The sequence below is a fragment of the Pistacia vera genome, unplaced genomic scaffold (assembly GCF_008641045.1).
Source record: "Pistacia vera cultivar Batoury unplaced genomic scaffold, PisVer_v2 Contig1585, whole genome shotgun sequence".
NCBI lineage: Eukaryota > Viridiplantae > Streptophyta > Magnoliopsida > Sapindales > Anacardiaceae > Pistacia > Pistacia vera.
Genome location: NW_022195669.1, coordinates 31,984 through 53,344, shown reverse-complemented (window position 1 = coordinate 53,344; position 21,361 = coordinate 31,984). Strand labels below are relative to the sequence as shown.

The 21,361-nt window shown below is 36.3% G+C and overlaps 2 protein-coding genes across 2 annotated transcripts; one reads left to right on the top strand and one right to left on the bottom strand.

Annotated features, from left to right (window-relative positions):
- Positions 1-11,282: 11,282 nt before the first annotated feature.
- Positions 11,283-14,166, top strand: LOC116124998 (ubiquitin-conjugating enzyme E2 36). Its single transcript, XM_031410735.1, has 8 exons — positions 11,283-11,485; positions 11,778-11,805; positions 11,900-11,986; positions 12,481-12,539; positions 13,187-13,228; positions 13,321-13,394; positions 13,714-13,811; positions 13,900-14,166. The coding sequence occupies exons 1-8, from the start codon at positions 11,450-11,452 to the stop codon at positions 13,935-13,937; spliced, it is 462 nt and encodes a 153-aa protein (XP_031266595.1). The 5' UTR covers positions 11,283-11,449; the 3' UTR covers positions 13,938-14,166.
- A 2,573-nt stretch (positions 14,167-16,739) lies between these two features.
- LOC116125000 (dol-P-Man:Man(6)GlcNAc(2)-PP-Dol alpha-1,2-mannosyltransferase) lies at positions 16,740-21,097 on the bottom strand. The gene is made up of 10 exons (XM_031410737.1): positions 20,721-21,097; positions 20,378-20,465; positions 20,126-20,285; positions 19,794-20,011; positions 19,381-19,676; positions 18,542-18,656; positions 18,319-18,457; positions 17,394-17,590; positions 17,201-17,290; positions 16,740-17,114 (listed from the first exon to the last, which is right to left on the bottom strand). The coding sequence occupies exons 1-10, from the start codon at positions 20,993-20,995 to the stop codon at positions 16,983-16,985; spliced, it is 1,710 nt and encodes a 569-aa protein (XP_031266597.1). The 5' UTR covers positions 20,996-21,097; the 3' UTR covers positions 16,740-16,982.
- Between the last annotated feature and the right edge of the window lie 264 nt (positions 21,098-21,361).

Here is a 21,361-nt window from a genome sequence, read left to right as displayed (position 1 = left end):
CAACATATACGACAAGAAGAATAATGCCAACTGCCTATTGTTTGTAAAAGACTAAGTGATCAGACTTGCTCTTTATCATTTTGAACTTTTCAACTACCAGACTGAACTTTCCAAATCAAGCATGTAGACTATGTTTCAAACCATACAACGATTTGTGAAGATGACAAACTTTCCCATACTCCCCTAGAGCAACAAACCCAGGTGGTTGCTCCATATAGACTTCTTCCTGAAGGTCACCATGTAAAAAGGCATTTTTTATGTCCAACCGATGTAAGGGTCAAGAATGAGTAACCGCCATAGAGATAAATAAGTGAACAGAAGTCAATTTAGCCACAGGGGAAAAAGTGTCAGAATAATCCACTCCATAAGTTTGAGCATAACCTTTAGCTACAAGATGAGGTTTAAGCCTAGCCACTGACCCATTAGGATTTACTTTAACAGCAAACACCCATTTGCATCCAATAGGTCTCTTTCCAGTAGGTAAGTCAACCAAAGTCCAAGTACCATTAACAACTAAAACATTCATCTCTTCTATCATAGCATCACACTAGCCAGGATGAGATAAGGCTTCATGAACAGTTGCAGGAAGGGAGACAGAGTCTAGTGAGGGCACCAAAGAATAAGAAGAAGATGATAGGTGATCATAAGAAACAAATGAAGAGATAGGATAAGTACACTGACGTTTACCTTTCCGAAGAGCAATAGGAACATCAAGATCACTCAAGGCTGGATCCAACGACGAAGAGTCTTGGGCAAGACATGAATTCTGAGGGTCTTCTTGACAAGGAACACATGTATCAGGATCACTGGAGACTAGATCTGAAGACGAAAAGACTCGTACAGGAGGATCCTATCGACAAGAATAGACAATGCAAATTGGAGGTAGTGGACAGACAGGTGGTGGTGTCAGAGGAGGAATAGTAGGTGGGGAAGCCTTAAGTGTAGGAGTAGCTGGTAGGGATGCGACAGTGTAGATTCGTAAGTCATCGTCCTCCCTCTGACTTGTCTAGGTAGACAAAGTAGAAAAAAAAATGGTGTTTTCTAAGAAAGTAACATCAAGTGACACCACATATCTATTAAGACTATGACAATAGCATCAATATCCCTTTTAAAGGCGAGAGTAACCTAGAAAAACATATTTAAGAGATTTAGGATCTAACTTGGTTACCTGGGGTCGAACATCATGAACAAAATAAGTACTATCAAATATCTTTAGTGCAATAGGAAACAAAGGCTTAGACAAGAAGAGGACACTATAAGGAGTGGAACCATTCAGAATAGATGAAGGCATGTAGTTAATTAGAAAACAGGCCATGGAAATTGCATCGACCCAAAACTGTTTAGGAACTTGCATTTGAAATAATAGAGCTCGGGCGGTTTCAAGAAGGTGCCTATTTTTCCTCTCGGCTACTCCATTTTGGGACAGTGTGTCAACACAAGAGCATTGATGAAGAATGTCATGCTGACTCATATAAGACTGAAAAGAACTCGAAAAATATTCTTTGGCATTATTGCTTCTTAATGTCTGGACAGAAGTATTAAATTGAGTTTTAACTTCAGCACAAAAATGAGAAAACAACTCAGAACGATTTTTCATTAAATAAAGCTAAGTTTGTAACACCTCCTCTTTACTACTATTCTTAAAATGCGTACTACGTAAATTATAGATATACATAGCGTATGGAAAATAGTAGGCTCAAATTTTTCTTTACTCATAAAATAAAATTCTTTACAAATACAAAAGACTATGTATTTAAAAATTTTCTAATTAATACAAGATATCATAGCTGGTGGACAGTGGTGCCAATACTCTTCGCTCCTCAATGTCCATCCGACCGCTGCTCCTATTTCCTGCAAAACGGAGAAGAACAACGGGGTGAGCACAACAATGCTCAGTAAATAAGTCCTCTACTACCTATCCCCGTAACTCACTCTTTGGTTCTTTCCTTACTCTACCGTTCTTCTCTTTCTAATTCTCACGGATCCTCTCTTTCTTTTTAATACTCTTATTCTCCTTTAACTCTGTTCTGCTCTTTTTATTCTTTCTTTCTCTCTGTTCTTATTCTCTTTTCTCCTTCTCTTATTCTTACTCACCATGAAGGGCAATCATGGTCTCTTATTCTTACTCACCATGAAGGGCAATCATGGTTCTCTCTTATTCTCGTCATACTCACCATGAAGGGAAATCATGGTTCTCTCTCTTATTCTCGTTATACTCTCACTAACCATGGAAGAACTCATGGTACATGCATGTATGAGAGGTTCATGCAATTAATGCAAAAGAGTTGCATGTTTCTGTCTTTTACTCTCTATTCTTACTAACTCAAACTCTCTCATTCTTTCTCATATTCTCTCTCTCTTTCCATCTCATTCTTTCTCAAGCTTTCTCATTTTGTAGTTCTCTCTATCCTCTCATTCTCATTTCTCATAAATCATTTCTACTAACTCGCTCTTTAGTAGTCACGGCCTCATCTTACCGGAGGCACGGCCGAGACTCACTCCCAATCTACGTGACTTCTACTCATTCTAGCCGATCGGACTCGGTTATGCATGGATTCGGAACCCTTGGCCATGTGAGTGTATAATCTCTCTCTCGGGTACTCGGGTATAGCCCTCATCCGCATGTACTCTCACGGGCTACACCACTTCTCTTTCTCATACTCATGCCGCTCTCTCAATGCGGCGTACATACGGGAATACTCTACCCATTGCTCACGTATTCCCCATCGCATAACCTACTCTATGCTCTTATCTCTTTCTTATTCTTTCTCATGTTTGCTCATCTCTTTCTCACGCTAGTACTCATACTCAAGCTAGTACTCATAATATAACTTAACTCTTAGCTTTTCTCATCTCTGTTCTTTCTATTTCTGTTCTTTCTCATTCTTACTCATTGGAATGTCACGACCTCATCTAACCGGAGGCACGGCTGGGCGCTACCACTCTACGTGACTTCCGCTCATTTCTCTACCGATCGGATTTGGTTATGCATGGATTCGGAACCTTTGGCCATGTGAGTGTACATGCTTTCTCTCTTTCTCTCTCAAATGTCACGACCCCTTCTTACCGGAGGCACGGCTGGAATCTCATGTTCCACTCTACGTGACGGTCACGGCCTCATCTTACCGGAGGCACGGCTGAGGATCACAAAGCACCCACTCTCTTGACTTCACTCATCACTCACAGGTTCCCCATCGCACGACTTACTCTATTCTCTTCCTTAGCACTTTCTGCTCTTTTATTCACTAGTGCTCAATCTCTCTTTCTCTTTACTATCAGAGTGTTCTCATTCTCTTTACTCTTAAGAGTTGCTATTCTCAACATTCTCTACTCTTTCTCACTCAAACTATTACTCATAGTATAGCTTATACTCATAATTCTCTGCTCTTAAGCTAGTATTCATAATGTAGCTCATACTCAACACTCTCTATTCTTTCTCAAGCTACTTCTCAATGCAAAATTAATGCATATGAATGGTTCATACTCATTAATGCACTTTTGAAATGCCAAATGCACAATATTGCATCAAACCAGTCATTCTGCACAGGTCACACTAAAAATGGCATAACTTGCGTTATATACCTCAGATTGCTACGGTTTTGGTCTCGTTTTAAAGCTTAGAGATAGGGCTACAACTTCCATGTTTTGGTCTCAGCTCAGTTCAATCCTTAAGATGCCCAAAATTCACTTAGAATGTCACGGCTGTGACAGGGCAGATTTCACTTAGGCATTTTATCAAGCAACTCATGTGCATACAAAAACTCTTCTCTAACTACCACTCTCCTTCTCTTTTTAACCATCCAAAATGGGAAGAAACTCCCTTCTATGGACATGGTTCCTATCATAAAAGAACACTCCCAAAATATCTACTCAATCTCCTCCAACCTCATCTCAAACTCATCACACGTTAAACACTTCCCATAAAGGAAATATCCAACAAACATAACATAAATACTCTTCTCAACTCAATTCCTCAACAAATAGACATACATCTCTACTCAATTTCTTAATAAGCATCATATATACATGCATAAATAAATCTCTACTTAAGAATTTCTTAAACTTTAGCTTGAGTTAGATTTACTTACCTCATACTTGAGTAGTCTCCACTAAAGCTCTCTACTCTTGTTGGATCGATCATAACTTTCTCTTGTTTCCTCTTCTTACTTAGGATCAATTCTTTGTCAAATTCCAACTCAAAACTCTTACAAATCCCTTGGAAGATTGAGTGAGGAAATTGAGAGAAAATGGGAGATGAAGAGGCGGTGGAAATGGGTGAAAATGAATGGGTTAAGAGAATTCAACCCTTATTAGCTCATATAATAAACACTCTTTCCCATTTTGCCCTTACTCTTTCTTGAAAATTCCACCTTTATCCTTTGATTCTTTACAAACTCACCCCCATTTTACACTATTCTCCATGAAATTTCCTTACATTTTACTCCCCATTTTTCCTACTAATTAGGGGTAGAATGGTCATTTTATCTCTATGAAGAATTCTCTAGAAAACTCAAGAAACTTTTCTGCCTTCCGTCGCTGCGGCGAAGAACTTTCCGTCTCCCCGACGAAACATTCCAGAACCGATACCGCCAACACAGAACCAACGTCGTCGCGGCGAAGCTTCTCTCTCGCCCCGGCGAAGGCTGCAACTTCAAAATCTGCCAAGTCTTGATCAATTCCATGGTACACACTCAACCAAGGGTTAACCAAACAACATGAACAATATACCAACTCATTTAGGAACAATTCAGTAACCCTTTAGGCCATACCTTAAACAATGGCTACGTATCTCAAGTGGGGCGTTACAAAGTTACATGAGAGTTGTCATCAACAAAGGTAACAAAATATTTAAATCTAGGTTTAGACATAATAGAACACGAACCCCAAACATCTGAATGAACTAATTCAAAAGGGACATTAGCCCATTTTTTGACTCTTAGACTTGAAGGAAGACAGTAGTGTTTAGCAAATTGACATGATTCACAATCTAACGAAGATAAATTATTAAATTGAGGACATAGTTTCTTTAACAATAGTAAAGAAGGATGTCTTAACCGACAATGTGCTTCAAAAGGGGTCGAAATACTAGAACATGCAATGGTTCTAGGCACCTGTGTGTCAAGGATGTAGAGCCCTCCAGATTCATGTCCTTTACCAATAATCTGCCTCATCGTAAGATCCTTAAACAGGCAATGATCAGGGAAAAATGAGATGCAACATTTAAGAGCATGAGTGAGTTTACTCACAGAAATTAAATTAAAAGTGAACTGTGGTAGACTCAATACAAAGGATAGGGAAATTAACAGAGTAGGGTTAACAGACCCAGACCCAAGAACACAAGAAGTTGACCCATCAGCTAAAGTAACATTAGACGAGGAATTATATGACTGATAGGTTGAAAAGAGACTAGGATTACCTGTCATATGATCTATGGCACCAGAATCAATGGCCCATTTAGAGGATGAGGAAATAAGACATGTATTTGGTTTACCTGACTCAGCAAGAGCAGTGATGGAAGTAGATGAGGACTTTAATGATTCTTGATATTGAGAAAACTTGGCAAACTCATCAGCTGAAATCATAACCTTTTTCTCAAAAGTATCAATAACGGCAACATGAGCTGACTGAGTTTTCTGGGCCTCATTTTGCAACTTTCTACACGTGCTCTTTGTATGACCGGGTTCATGACAGTAGTAACACACAATCCCTCCTAAATCCTGACTCCGATTATCACGATTATTCGAACCCCCTCCTCTATTATTGCTCCTATTATATGAACGCCCGATGTCATTATTCTGACTTACAAAAGCACTACTCGACTGAACAGATAGAGTGTTTTCTGTACGAAGAACCCTAGTAAATATTTCTTTGAGGAAGGTGATCTCAGAACTGGCGAGAACCTAAGATTTAGCAGATTCAAACTCAGAAGGAAGTCTAGCTAGGAAACACATAACCGCCATTTTCTCTCTTATTGAACTTTCACATCAGCACTCACTGGTAAAAGGATGTTAAGTTCTTCATATATCCTTTTAAAGTCCATAAAATAGGCTGTAAGAGACATATCTTGTTTCTCAGCTCGATAAAAGGCTTTGCATACATCAAAAATACGAGAAACATTCCCTTTCCCAGAATACAAAAAATCTAGATAGTCCATCAACTCTTTCACATATTCACAATGATTAATTAAACCAAGTACTTCACTGTTGATGGAGTTTCGTATCTGCAAGAACAACCGAGCATCCTCTTTCAACCATATTAGCTTTGAATCGTCTTTAGACGGATCTTTTGTGAGATGATCATCTTCACTAATGCTTCACATGTAGAGACGAATTGTCTTACTCCAATCAAAATAGTTATTAGACCCATTAAGCTTATGTTCCATAATTTTTGACATTACAGGAACCATATAAGTTATAGGCTTATCAGCCATGGTAAGAAGACGAAAAATTGATCTTAACACAAATAGCCAACACAACTTACAGATGAAAATCAACAAACTGACCTCAACACAAATAGCCAACAAAACTCTTCAAAGAACGAAATTTGATACCAACAGAAATCAACAAAACTGATCTGACCTGGTTGAGATACTGAGGAACTGATCACACAAACTAGCTGAAAATATCAAGACGAAGCCGGGAAGGGTGATCGGAGCACTATCCTCCGTCACACGCGTCCCCACGTGTCGGCACGTGAATACTGCCGCAGATGAAAAAAGTGGTTCGTGAGACTCACGCGCTGCTCCTCCGGTGACCTGACTTCAGGGAATGGTCGATCGGCAGGAGGGGCTTCTTCCTAGGTAGGCGGTGAGAAAAAAAAAGGCCACTCTCTAGGGCGACTCACAAAGAATGCTCACTTGGGAAACGAAATTGAGAAACAACCTAGAATTGCTCTGATACCATGTTATAAACAAAGAACTGATTGTAATTTTCTTATATCTGTATTGATAAATTATACATCAATATATAGGAAAATAAAGAACTAATCTAGGAAACAAATAATCTAATCTAGGAAATGAATAATCTAACTTCCTATTTTACAGATTTGTTCCTAATATATATTGATTACAATCCTAATATCCTATTATAGATTTATCCACTTAATCATCCAATATCTGTAAGATTTTGCATGATTATCTACAACAAGGTTAAAAACATCCATTGGTGTTGGGGAACCAATACTGTGATTGTGGCTTATGGCAGATCTCCATGGTTCCATTTGTGCATGTTGTCAGTTGTCTTTTACACATGAATATTACCCACTTTGAAGAATATGTAGATGACAAGCTAAGAATTACAACATATACATGCAAACTTATGCAGATATGATTCATCCTGTACTAGACAAGTCCGCTTGGCCATATATGAGTGACAAAAAATTATGGCCTCCGTTCAAGCACGCCAAGTCGAGCAGACCAACAAAGGCAAGAAAGAGAGATCTAACTGAGGAACCCAAAAATAAAAGGGTCTCCACACTTAGGTGTAATATTTGCGAAGGCATGGGTCATAACAAGAGATCTTGTAAGGAAAATCCAGCTATTGTAGATAAAAGGAAAAACCAAAAGGTATTATTAATTTCTTTATTTTGTCTATTTTAATTTTGCTAATTTGCTAATTAATATTGTTTCCCATTTTGGATGTTGTAGAGAACATATTTAGCACTAATGACTACATCAGCCTTAAGAGCCAAGTTTGCAGCGTCCTCAACAAATGTAGCTTCTTCAAGTCAAAACAGTGCTCCACAATCTCACAACACAGGTGGCAACAAGTTCTGAACAGTCTAATGCAAATATATTAAGTTTTAGATAGTCGTTAAGCCAAACATCTAACCTTCATTTTATCATTTAATCACAACTTCTTTAAACATTGGAACTTTGAATTTACAAATGCAATGTAAGAGAAGGTAACTCACTTATGCGTAATTACACTTGAATTTTTATTAAGCTCTCAATTCCACTGTTCAATTGTCTGTCATTGTTTCCTATAAGATTGCATTTTACACTTGTTTTGTTGTATTATTGATATTGAACTCTTTTCTGAGCTTTGAAGATGCCTACGGGTTCTTTTATATGTGTGTGAATGAATTATGTCAATTGCTTCCATGGAGGATGAATTCTGGGTAATCATTATTCGCTGCTAGTTGTAATAGATTGTTGAAAGTTGAAATGTAATGGTTTGTAATTGAATATTTGGAAGATTACATGACAAAAGTTTGAGGTTATACATCTTGCTAGTTTTGTAAATGTGTGGCCTATGAGGAATCTTTTGTTATTGTTTCACGCTGCTTCCTTTTGAACTCCATTACATGACCTCTATCGCTTTTAGGATATGTTCAACTGACTATGGAACATGGTCGGTTTGACTTGTTTTTGTTGGAAACTTTAAGATAGTTGGTTGACACACCTTATGATTTTTGTGTGGATGAATGTGTAAAGCTAGTTAACTATTTTTTTGGAATGGAATTGCTTGTCCAAATTTGTACAGTGAAAATGGCATAAATCCTATTAAGCATATTTGTTCTCAAGTACAAATGTTTCAATGCTCTCTTGGGTTTGTCCTATTTTAAACTCTCCTACTCTGCTGGGTTTGTCCTATCAATGTAATGCTCTTCTTATATCTACATTATAAAAAATAAAATAAAAAAGGCCTGGAAAGATTCTACAACTATAAATATTCTATAGTGTCTGTATTATAAGTTTGTAGAAATTCTAAGAGAAAGTTATTGTTTTAATCTATTTCAGGTCATAACCCTTGGAGATCATCAATGGCTAGCAGTACAAGAAGCATCAGAATTAAAGCCTAATGTTTATTTACCATCTTCGTCACCTAGGACAGATCAAATACGGGTCATATTTTTGCTCTATGTATATATTACTGATCATAGATTTATGATGGTGGCATGTAGGGAGATGGAGACTGAATTGCATTAGATATGTTTAAATGAGAATTATGACAATGATAATGAATTGACTTTGATATTTTTGAATGAGAGTTGTGACAATGACAGTGAAGTGATTTTAACTCCAATGTTGTGTTCTCTCCATTTAAAACCTGCTTGTTTTTTTATCCAGATTGAAGATCTTTGAATTGTCTTCCCCCTTTTTTGGGGTTTTAATTCAACGGATTGAATTGTGATTCTTAAATTTGCACTCTTGTTGGGTTTAAATTGACAAAATTCATTATACAAATGTCAGTTTATTTTGCATCAAACAAAGGGACAAAATGGTAATTTTAGTTGCTTCAAAATTTTAAAATCCCAACGGTTACTGATTAATTTTTAGCATTAGAGACAAATTGGTAATTTAATCTTTACACATAGTTGGAGGTATATTATGAATTACAAGGAATTACACAATTAAAAAGAGGTATATTGGTAATTCACTTTGTTGACATGACATATATTAATAAAATAAAAAAGACTTTTTTTCAGTCAAACAGTTAAGGGTGTTTAAGTCTTTACAGTGAAAACCATTGTATTTAACGGAATTTACAAACGGAACATGACAATTGGATAGTAAATTGATATTTTGAAACTTTTTAGGTGGAAAAGTTCTGAAGGCAAACCTTGGGTGGGAAAAGTTGCTTTACTCTAATGTAATAACAAAACTTTTTCTGAAAGAAACAAAAATGTTCCCACGGTTAGTAGGTAAAGTGCTAGTGAGGTGTCAGAATTTATATTGTTATGGGTTAATAATATTTATGAAATTTTATTTTAACACCTAAAACTTAATTGTAGGCAGATTTTTGTTATTTTAGAAACTTCAAAAAGATTTTTGTTATTTTATCAACTTAGGGGAATTAATGTTGTTAACTAAAAAATAATAATAATCATAAGGGGATTATTTTTTATTTACTAAATCCCACATGGAAAAAAAAACTTATTGGACTTTAAAAAATATATATATATATATTTTCATGGACTAAATGTTAGTAGCTCTCTAGGTTAGAAAAACTCATGTAACAATTAACATGGAGTCTAGGAAAATCTTAGTCATCATAGAATAATGTTTATTTCTATTTGTAGTATTTGTATTGTAATATTCGTTTTCACATTGTGGTCAAGGTTCTTATTCTTTTTTGAAAAAAGCCTGGTATTATCACATATTTAAATGTTTTTTTATTTGATTCCAGACATTTATTTAGGTATCTTTTGAGATGAATGATGCATGTGGCCTTGTGGACCCAACCCACCAAACAAAGTGATTTGCTTGCGTTACTATAACGCAAACTCATTGCTCAAACTCAATATCACCCCAAATTAACAAATTTTAAATCATAATAATGTATTTAATACTTATTTGTCTATGATTTTGCTGATCGATTAAGACAACTTTAAATGACTGTACCATATTATGTTATTGAAAATTTTCTTTCTTATTTATTAGTCCTAATTAATAAGACTTGAAAAGTGGTTCAACATTCAATTTGTTTTATATGAAGGTAATTAAGGTTCAACACTCTTCACCAATCAAAACTCTTTCCAATTAATATTTGTTTTATAAATGTAATTTAATAGAAATTTCAACATAATATATAAATATTAAAATTATCATAATAATCTTCATTAATTAGGAAGACAATAGTAACAAATTCTAAATTATTTGTAGTAATTCATTCATACATCCATAACCATAACCATAGTGTGTGGTTATGCACCACCACTACTAAACTAGTTGTTGATTTAAACACTCCAACTTCTTTTTTTTTTTTTTTTTTTTTACCGGGGATATCCGGGTTAGCTTATGTATACCTCAACTAATCTCCTGAAACCTTATAATTATCGGTTGGAGTGTTCGAGCCAGTTTATACATACCTCAACTAATCCCTTGGGACCTTAGAACTACCGACCGGAGTGTTCGAGTCAGCTTATACGCACCTCAACTAATTCTCTAGGATCTTAGATCTACCAGCCGGGTAAGAGCTCTAATGGTTATCCTCATTAGCAACCGAGTAGGGACTCGAACTCAAGACCTCTTGAGTAATACACCCAAGAGTTCTTATTGAACCACTTTGTCACCCCAAGGTAGTTTGCTCCACCTCTCTCACTCTTTCCATCATCAATTATTGAGAAAACTCTCAAATTACACAAATAATTATGCAATTATATTTATCTTCGATGAAGGATATTTTTGTCATTTTGTTAAAATCATTAGCCTCCTAAAACCTCCGGGTGTAGATGTTTTAAATCCATACCTTTTGGGGTTCCATGTAATTTACCCTAAAGAAATAATATTTACATATATAAAAGGAAAGCACGTCACCCAAACCCACTTGGAAAAAAGATTTATTTGTTGCATACTTGCATTTGCATTCTCTCTTCACCTTATTAAATTCTCTGACTCTCTCTGTTTATTAGAAAACAAAAGAGAGTCGTCAGAGAAAAACAAAAAAAATAAAAAACCCTATTACCGTTTTTTCTCTGCAACAACCGAAACGATTCGATCTCAGCAATGGCTAACAGTAATCTCCCCCGACGAATCATCAAGGTTACGCTCGCTTTGTCACTATTTCGATCGCTTTCTCTATTTCTCAGATCCCTTTCCTTCAAAATAACCCATTCAATTTCGTCAATTGAAGCTTCTATATGAATGATTACTTGTTCTTTCAGTTTTATGCTCTAATTCCGGCCGATTCTCGCTCTTTTTTATTGGTTTGATTGTGTAATATAGGGAGTTTAATTGATTGAGATCTTTGCTGTCGATTGGACGGTGAAATTAGGGTTTTTTGTTGATCATTTTTGTGTTGTGTTTTGAACTTGTTTTTTGTTGATCCAAACAGGAAACTCAACGTCTCCTTAGTGAGCCAGGTGAATACTTGATTACCTCTTATTTTTGAGTTCTGTGCGTTTAGGTTGGTTTGTTTGGGTTTCGGTGAGTTGATTTTGTGGTTTTTGGATACAGCTCCCGGGATAAGTGCTTCACCGTCGGAGGATAATATGCGGTACTTCAATGTCATGATTCTTGGCCCAACACAATCGCCATATGAAGGTAAATTGCCGAGTTGTACATTGCTTTTAATGTCTTAGAATTCTTATGGTTGCTTCGGTTATGTAAAGCTGGAATCCCCATTTGCGTTCCAGAGCTTTGTTCATGAAGACTGTCTATCATAGACTTTGGATGATGACAATTGTTTGAGGAGTTGTGCTTTTAAGTTTCCTCTACTTTCAACATATCTTTCATGGCATTCTATATTAGATTTTACATACTCTGTGCAGTGCTTTTTGGCTGAAGATGTGTGATGAAAGTGGTAGTAAATTTCACTTATTGCTTCTAGTCATTTATTTGGCTTTTGCTTGCACTTTTCATGTTTTTTTATAAAGTAAAGAGATCCAATACTTTTATTTTTATCTAGTAAGATAAATCAATTAGAAAAAGTTCTGTTATTGAGGTATAGCATCTCCAGGTTGCATGTTTCTTTTTTGACCTTTAACTTATTACTTTTGCTCTCTGTACAATATGATGCATTGTTTTCATTTGTTTAGGAGGTGTTTTCAAGTTGGAACTGTTTTTGCCTGAAGAATATCCAATGGCTGCTCCCAAGGTACTTAATTTCATGGGCATTCAATCTATACTGTCACTATCTTACTTTTTTGAAAGGTTTCTATTTCTTATTGTATATGATTTTCTGATTCTCGTATTTATTATGTTATTCAATTTTTTGGTGGTGTGACAAATATGAGGAAACTTGAGAATCGTCTGTGGGATGCCTTTTTGATGATTTTTAAATCAACTCGGAATCCTGTTTGGCCAACACATCTTTGGCTGTAAACTTTTGATACAGCCAAAGAAGTTAATCTTGTGCTTGTCTTCGCATTTACATGGATGCCCAAGGTTGTGATCTAGGTTTTAGATGGACTCTGTCCAGTCTTAAAGTTGTTGGTTTCAATATGTTTTGAAATTAAATCCAATTTCATAATCGAGGACGGCTGGTAGGTATATTGAAATTGGATCTTTTTCTAGTCTCTTCTTGTTGTGGTGGTCTAAGATTGGCTTGTTTTCTTAGGGCACTTGTTCTTTCTTTTTTAAGGATTATTACCCTGTATAGATTCCATCTATTATTACCATGTCATAGCCCTTGAATTTGTGTAGTTTGTAAGGTTTAATTTAGGGTTCATTATATGTTCAATTTTGTGTTTGCCCTAAGACTGTCCACTTTTTTTTTTTTCATAATAATTTTCTTTGTAACAGGTTCGATTCCTCACCAAGATATATCATCCTAACATTGACAAGGTTGGTTGTAGCCTTTTGTGCTTCTGACTCCTTGATTTAGCTAAAGAACTGATGTTAATAATGTCTCTTACCAAATGAAATTTGTAATGTAGCTTGGAAGGATATGCCTTGATATTCTGAAAGACAAGTGGAGTCCAGCTCTCCAGATTCGAACTGTACTTTTGAGGTATTTTGTTCTGTGACTTTGTAATTTGAAATTATTGCTATGTAGGAACCTATTATGTTCTGAATCTACAGCACTGGTTGTTCAGTTTATATGGTGTTTTGGAATGGGGAAAAACTCACCTTGGCATATTGCTAAAGCCTTCACAATATTTTATATTTTTTATGTGTTGAACAACTTTTTGTTATATTTATATTTGCTCTTCTATTTATGTATATAGTTGACTGCCTTCACGATGTGTTGTAATTGTAATTTGAAGTTTATATGTCTTAAGATTAGAATAAACTTAGATTGTTATTTTTTGGCATTGTTATTCTGTTAGCATTCAAGCACTTCTGAGTGCCCCAAATCCCGACGATCCACTCTCTGAGAACATTGCAAAGCACTGGAAAACAAATGAGGCTGAAGCTGTTGAAACAGGTAATGTTGATACGTTTTTGTTGGTAGTTGAAGAAAGGTTTTGATTTGGAATTGGAACTTATATGATATTTTTGTTTGGATATTGCAGCAAAGGAATGGACACGTTTATATGCGAGTGGTGCATGACGAATGACATGGTGGAAAGATTTACTTATCTGAAATAACAATTGTGTAATGTATGCTATTCACTGTCTATTTAAAATGGCAAACTTGGAAGAATTGATGATGATGTTTGAACATTGAGAGTTTGATATTTTAAAAAGCTTCCAGTTACTCTGCCTGTTTCGTCTTTGAATTTGTATGAATAGATTATATATTTCTCCTCTTTAATTCAGAATTTAAGAATTATTTTCTACTATGTAGTTTTATTAGACACAAAAGGAATTGAATTTTGAAATTAAATTTCAGGTCACTTAAATTGGGATCTATGTGATTGTACTATAAGATTTCATTTTTTATTTTGGTTGTGAATGTTAATCATTAATTTTATATCAATGTGACTCATAATGAAGCATTTTATTGTTTGTATTTTAAAGTAGGAAGACAATTATTGAAGTTCACTTTTAAGAAACAGTCAAAATGTCAAATCGCCAAAAGCAAATGAAACCAATAATTCTCACGTGAATTATTGACTAGATATCGGGCATGTTTGGTTTATTATTTTTATCTATATTCTTAATCCTATTTTCCAAATAATGTTTGGCACATTATTCTAGAAATATTATCTTATTTTTTTAATTACTTTTAGACCTCATAAAGTTATTAATTTCATCAAATACACCTTGAAAAAAAGTTTAAAAATTATTAAAAACACCCCTGTGATCCATACTTGCCAGATTTCGGCAACCACCGTTGGTGGTAGTCGGAATCTGTACAATAGCCCATCTGCCGACCAGAAATGATCGGAAGTTCATCGATCTGGCCTTTTTCGGCCAGATCCACCACGGATCTGGCCATGAGAAATGGCCATTATTGAGGTCAACGACGGCCAAATCTTGGCCATCGTTGACCGAAAACGACGGTCATGTCTTTGGCCAAAGATGGCAGTCATTTTGGCCTTTTCCGGTCGTCGCGGCCACAACAGACCGTATATCTAACCTTTTCCGGCCAAATCTGTGGTGGATCTGGCCGGAAAAGGCCATAACGATGCGTTACGACACAGATCCGACCGGTCTGTGTAGTAACACGATTTTCCGGCCAGAGTCCGGCGGTGGTGGCCGGAATTGGGCGCTATAGGTGGTGGGGGTGTTTTTGTCATTTTATATATTAGGGTATTTAATTAAATTAGCAAACCTAAGGGCTTTTTCATAAATTTTTAAATTTTACCTCGTAATACTCCCCTATCCAACTACCCAATATTATTCCCAAAATCCTATCCAAAATAATAAACCAAACGCACCCATCATTGTTTTAAACCCGACCTAGTAAGGCCACCGGGTCCTGGGTTAAACCGGCGGTGATCCAAAAATTTAAAATCTTACTCACTTGAAAATTTTAGTCAGTCCCTATAGGTTTGAAATCTAGAAAATACACCCCTGCAATCTGTTTGGGTTTTGACTTTTCCAGTCAAATTTTTGTTGATTCTAGTAGCCAAAATTCAATCCGACACCACCACCTAAACCACCATCTTCCACTCTTCAAAACCCCTCTTAACTTCGGAACTTGGTAGCACTCTGTCATCGACTGTGACTTGTGTATACCATAGCGATTGAGTTGATTTTTTCGGCCAAATTCTGTCTTATTCCGGTGTCCAAAATTCAACCAAACACCACCAGCATCCACTTTACAAAACCCCTCTAACCCCGAAACTTGATAGCCCCTCGTTCGTCATCCGTGGCTCACATATTTGGTTGAATTTTCTGACCAAATTTCAGCTTTTTCCGACGTCCAAAGTTTAATCGGACACCACCCCTTAAACCACTAGCCTCCACTCTACAAAAGCCTCTAACTTCGACACATGATAGCCTCTCATTTGTCGGCAATCAAATTAAGGATTTTGTGAATAGTGAAAAATGGTAACCCAAACTAAAGAGGCTGTCGAGTCCTAGTTGGGTTAATTAAGAAAATACTCAAGGTTCTAAAACCTGACCCAAGGGGTCGGGTCCTGGTTTGCTTGGTCCAACCGGTTAAATTGGTGATTCAGCAAGTTTGAAATCTTGCAAACACACTCCTAAAAAATACATAACAGTCCCAGCAGGTTTGAAATCTTGTAAATACACCTCTACGATCTGACCCTAATTGATTTTTCTGGCCAAATTCCAATTGATTCTAAAGACCAAAATTCAATTTGACACCACCACCTGAACCACCGTCCTCTGCTACACAAAACCTGTCTAACTCGGAAACTTGGTAACCCCTCATTCGTCGGTCGTGACTCGCAAACACTGTCGCGATTAGGTTGATTTTTTTCGGTCAAATTCTAACCAATTCTAGCGTCCAAAATTCAATCCGACACCACCACTTGAACCACTGGCCTCTACTCTACAAAACTCATCTAACCTCGACACTTGGTAGCCCTCCGTTCGTCGACCATGACTTGCGTATTGGGTTGATTTTTTCAGCTAAAGCCTAATTGATTCCAACGTCCAAAATTCAATCCGACACCACCCCTTAAACCACCAACCTCTGTTTTACAAAACCTCTCTAACCCCGATACTTGATGACCCTCATTCGCCAACGATCAGTTTAGGGATTTAGTGAACAGTTAAAAATTGTAACTCAGATCAAAGAGGACACCAGTCACTGGTCCAACCGGCCAGTCTAGTCTAGTTTTCAAAACACTGAAAATACTAACCTTAATTTTATAAAGACTATTTATTGATGAAATATAAATGATCTCATTATGGAATTTTATTTAGAAAAAATTTAACAAATATAGCGCGTAAAGTTTATTAAATAAACCTTAAGAGTCCTGGAGTGGTTTTACAATAAGAGGTTAAAAGCAGCTGTTTGAAGTAGCTGATTAAGAAAAGAGTAGGAGAGCATCTGGTAAACGTCAATGAACTGTTCAATCAGTACACAATCACAATAACAAAAATACTTCTAATCTCATCACTAAGATTGATCAATATCCTCCACGTTTTGCTTCCATTTTCCCGCTATAGTGAATAACAAAAATGAGTACAAAAGATGATCATACCACTCGACGAGGGACATTGCGATTACATTTTATCACTTGGGTATTCGTTTTAGCAGCTTATACTTGCCAAAAGTATTCCTCCGCTGCCACCTATGGGGAATGAAAAATGATCGATATAAGGCAGGTGAGAGCTCCCGGTCCAGGTAAGGCAGTACTGCAATTGGCTGAAAGTGCATATTATGTTAGTATAATCACAAGGAAAGAGACATGGGAATCTAAGGGACATACAGATGAAGATGGCTGATTTTACCTCCCATTTTGACAAGTCTGTACCACGATATGGGTAAGGACGACTAAGCTCCAGCTCAACAAGGAAAGTACACGCTTCAAGGTCATGGAGCTGCAATTTAGATGGTGGGTTACTTCAAGAAGAAAAAGGCCAGGTACATAACAAGATAAAAAAAACATTCTTTGAGTTATTCTAGAGATGAGTGGTAACTTACATATTGCTCAGGTGATGCCTTGTTCTTATTGTTAAAATATGCTGGTGCTGCAGAAGTCCCACCCAAGGTAGAATTGAATGGGAATGGAAGAAGCCCTCGGAATCCATCATCAATCCATCGAACTTCACCCACATAATCAGGAATGAAAAATGAAGATGGGTAGCGGTGCCACTCACCTCCAACACAAACTACAGAACCTGTTGGTGCATACAGTTCAAAAATTAAGTTAAATGTGTTCCTCTCTAAAATACTCAAACCATAATAAGTGGTTATCTCGCCTATCACACTACAAAAATTTATTGCCAGTTGATAAAATGAAGCTTTCACTTGTTCAATAACTTATGTATAGGGCTTAAAGCTGGCAAAATTTAGTGAAGCACCAGTGATTGGATAAATTACACCTAGACTTCCAAAGGAGAAATCTTGAAATAAATAATCTAAGACATCATAGACAATGAAGCTCTTCAATGTTATTCACAATCAATAAAGTATTTATGCTGTCAAAAAGCTATTTATCATTCGGACTGTAATATACTATTTGGTTATAGGCTATAAGGTTTTTGAAAAGTGTAAGCATTATACTTTATACATATAAGGCTGGTTTCTAATAAGTTGGCATCTCAAGGCCACTCTCCCGCATTTTGAAGAAAATTCAAAATTCTTATTAACGAAAAAATAGCATTCTTGTCAGTAATAAGTTTTTTTCCCAAGTCATTATAAATGCCAACTTTAGCAAACATGTCTACATCATAAAAACAAAGGCACAACAATCTGAACCAAAATATGTAGAAAGCATTTGTATCAGTAGTCTCAACTATCTTGAAGATTTTATGTAACTTTTATATGGATATATTTTTCAACGGGTATACTATTGGGAAAGGGTGAAATATCAGCAACAATAATATAACCCCAGAACAGCCGTTACCTGTGCCTGCATCATCATGGTGCTCTAAAATCTTGTACACCTCTATCGGAGCAGCATAACCATTAATCAGTGAAAATGTACGAGAGTGGGAGGCACATAATATGAGACTAAGAACCAAAGGCCTAAGAATTTTTGCCGACTGCACACCCAACCAACAAAAAAACCGTCAATCAAAGTCCAGCGACATAGATGGACAGGTTATAGGAATATTAAAGGAGCCTACCGTGACCAGGAGAGAATTATCAGCTGGATTATACTTGTCTCGGAAGAGATCAGGAAAGCTCTCAATGACAGCTGAAGCAGCAACACAAACAAGTGGGTATATTGGATAAAGGAACCTGCAATATGCTGCAGGTTAGAGAAAAAAAGGTTTGATAGAAATTAAGTTTTGAGGCAAACTTCTATAATCATGATTCGACCAATATTGAGAAAGGAAGGGTTTATGTCTTTATGATACCAAATGAGAACTCTCTGTCTGGAAACCATGCAATTATTATCACAACCTATGTGATCCAAGACTATCCAAATACTGCTATTCAATTTTAAAATATATTAAGATCATAAAACTATTTCTCACAATTTTTAAAAGTCATTTGATCCCAACCTTTAAAGTGATAAATTATTCAGTAATTAAAGGTCAGCATGGAAGCATATACCAAAAGGCATAACCTACGTGCTGCATGTTCTTGAATGTTTAAAGAGTACAATTAGTCAATATTTCTATAAGCATGATTAATGTCTCATAAACTAACTACTATCTCTTTTAAATTCAAATATTCTACATTGAACTACATATTTAAGTTAAATGGATAAATATGATAATAATTTCATATGTTAATATTTAAAGTTTTAAGATAGAAATTCAAAAATATTATGAAAAGGACACAAAGTTCATCTGATAATTCAAAGTAAAAGGAAACACAATATAGAATTGGAAAATCCATCAGCAACTATCCAGATTCATTTCATTCTCCAAAACGGTTTATAAGATAGTTATAAAATGAAAACAGCAATAAGAAAATAAGCAAGGACATTCTTGGACTACAATCAGATTGATCATACCTTTCTTCCTTGTGTGGTTGCAATGACATAAATGCCAACCAAATATAAAAAGGTGAGACCACAATCAACAGATCTGGGGCATACTTTTTCCTTGCAATCGGCAAAATTGCCAAGAAAAGCAAAGCAAGAATAAAACAAAAGTTAAAATTATTGAACCCATTCCTCAAATAATACAAAGGCCCTTCAGTTCCGTATAAATGGCTCTCACCACCTCCTACGACATTATATACCAACAAATTCAAAATAGATGATGTCCATTTTCCATAGTAGTGATAGTCAACATATACCGAAAGTGCCTGCAAAATTCAATTCTTTAGTGATACTCAATTAACGTGAATTGCAAGAAATAAGACTATGAATTCCAAATCAAGAAAAGCTATACATGTTGAAGCCTAGTGATCAAATTAACTTACAACAACGGCAACAGAGGTGACAGCACCAGCAAGAAATGCTTGCTTGAATCTTCTAATTAAAGAGTATAATACAACTGGCAGAAACGCCAAAATCGAGAACGGCCAGCCAAGCATTACTCCAACAGCTGATACTGCAACAGCCATAGCAGGTTTGTCTAGAAGAAATAATCCAGATGAAAGACTGATGGCATACATTGACAATGAACTAGGTAGGAAACCTGGAATATTACCGCAACAGTCAGGAAACTAGAGAAGTCAGATAAATGGAATATACAGTGTACAGGAATGCTTATTAATAGAATAATTAAGACGTAAACGACAGGCTCACTCACTAGTGCTAGCAAAGAAACAACCACTGGTTAAGCATAGCATCGCCAGAGCATAAGAAGCCAGACGCTTTCCATACTTCCTCGAAAGGGCTACCACCAGAACGGTATCTGCAGCAACAGAAAGGAGACCAAGAAAGAGCCTCACTGCATAGAATACTCTCACCTATAAGGATGAAAAATATGCAGCTATTAAAAAACAGTCTACCATCAAGAAATTGCAGAAGAAAGCTTCAGAATGCAAGAAAAAAATCTTACTTTCTCATCAGCAAACAACCAAGAAGCCGGTCGGCCCACTAATTCATGAAAAAGAAGGTATAAGTATGACCGAAGTGCAAACTGAGAACTGCAGTGAACATATAAAAATGAAAAAATTCTCAATAAACTCTTCCAAAAGTTCAATCTTTAGCAACTATTAGAATGCAGTTGAGATTCCATTTCACAATCAACAATTGTTTTTCTTTATATCCATTCTAGGCGTTAAGCTCCTCGAATTTTTTAAAGTTAAAACTAAAATTTAGAGAAGAACCTAAAAAACATATATATAGAAAAAGAAAATCCTCCTATTCTGAAGAAATTAATATAATTGATTTTACATTACCTGTACTCCCACGTTTGGAAACCGGATTTGTAGAGCAAGTAGTGAAGCGGCTCCCAGTAATTGAAAACCTCATCACAGTCGTGTATGATGTTTGATGTAGCGCTCATGTAGCGTAGCATACCTAGAGCCACCACCGGCAAGAACCACCTGAGTCCCTTGTCCTCGTCTCCGCCGCCGTCCGGTCCCTTCGTCGGCTTATCGTACTTCGTGTACGTGGACGATGATGGCGGAAGATCGGAAGGCTCTGACCGCCTCTGCCGCGTCGTTAGAGACATCAAGCTTTTAAAATGAATTCTAACTGTTTGTGAAAATGATCGTGAGAGTGAGAAACAAAGAGCAAATGGAGCTTTATTGACTCGGTGAACTCACTAAAGAAAGGACGCTCCAGCGTGGAATGATCCGTTGCTTCGACCCGAAGTAATATATGGGTTTTTCACTTTCTTTCTAAACAACTGTCACACCCCTATGTTTTACGACATTTTAAGTGATACTAAAATTTGTATTTATGACTGAAACAACCCTTTTTTTAACCACTGTGTCTCCTATAGTAATAAGAAGTTTCTAAGTAATTAACAAATTCATATGTTTCAAGGATTCCTAATCATGTTTTAATTAATTAACTCAACAAATTATTGCGTTTC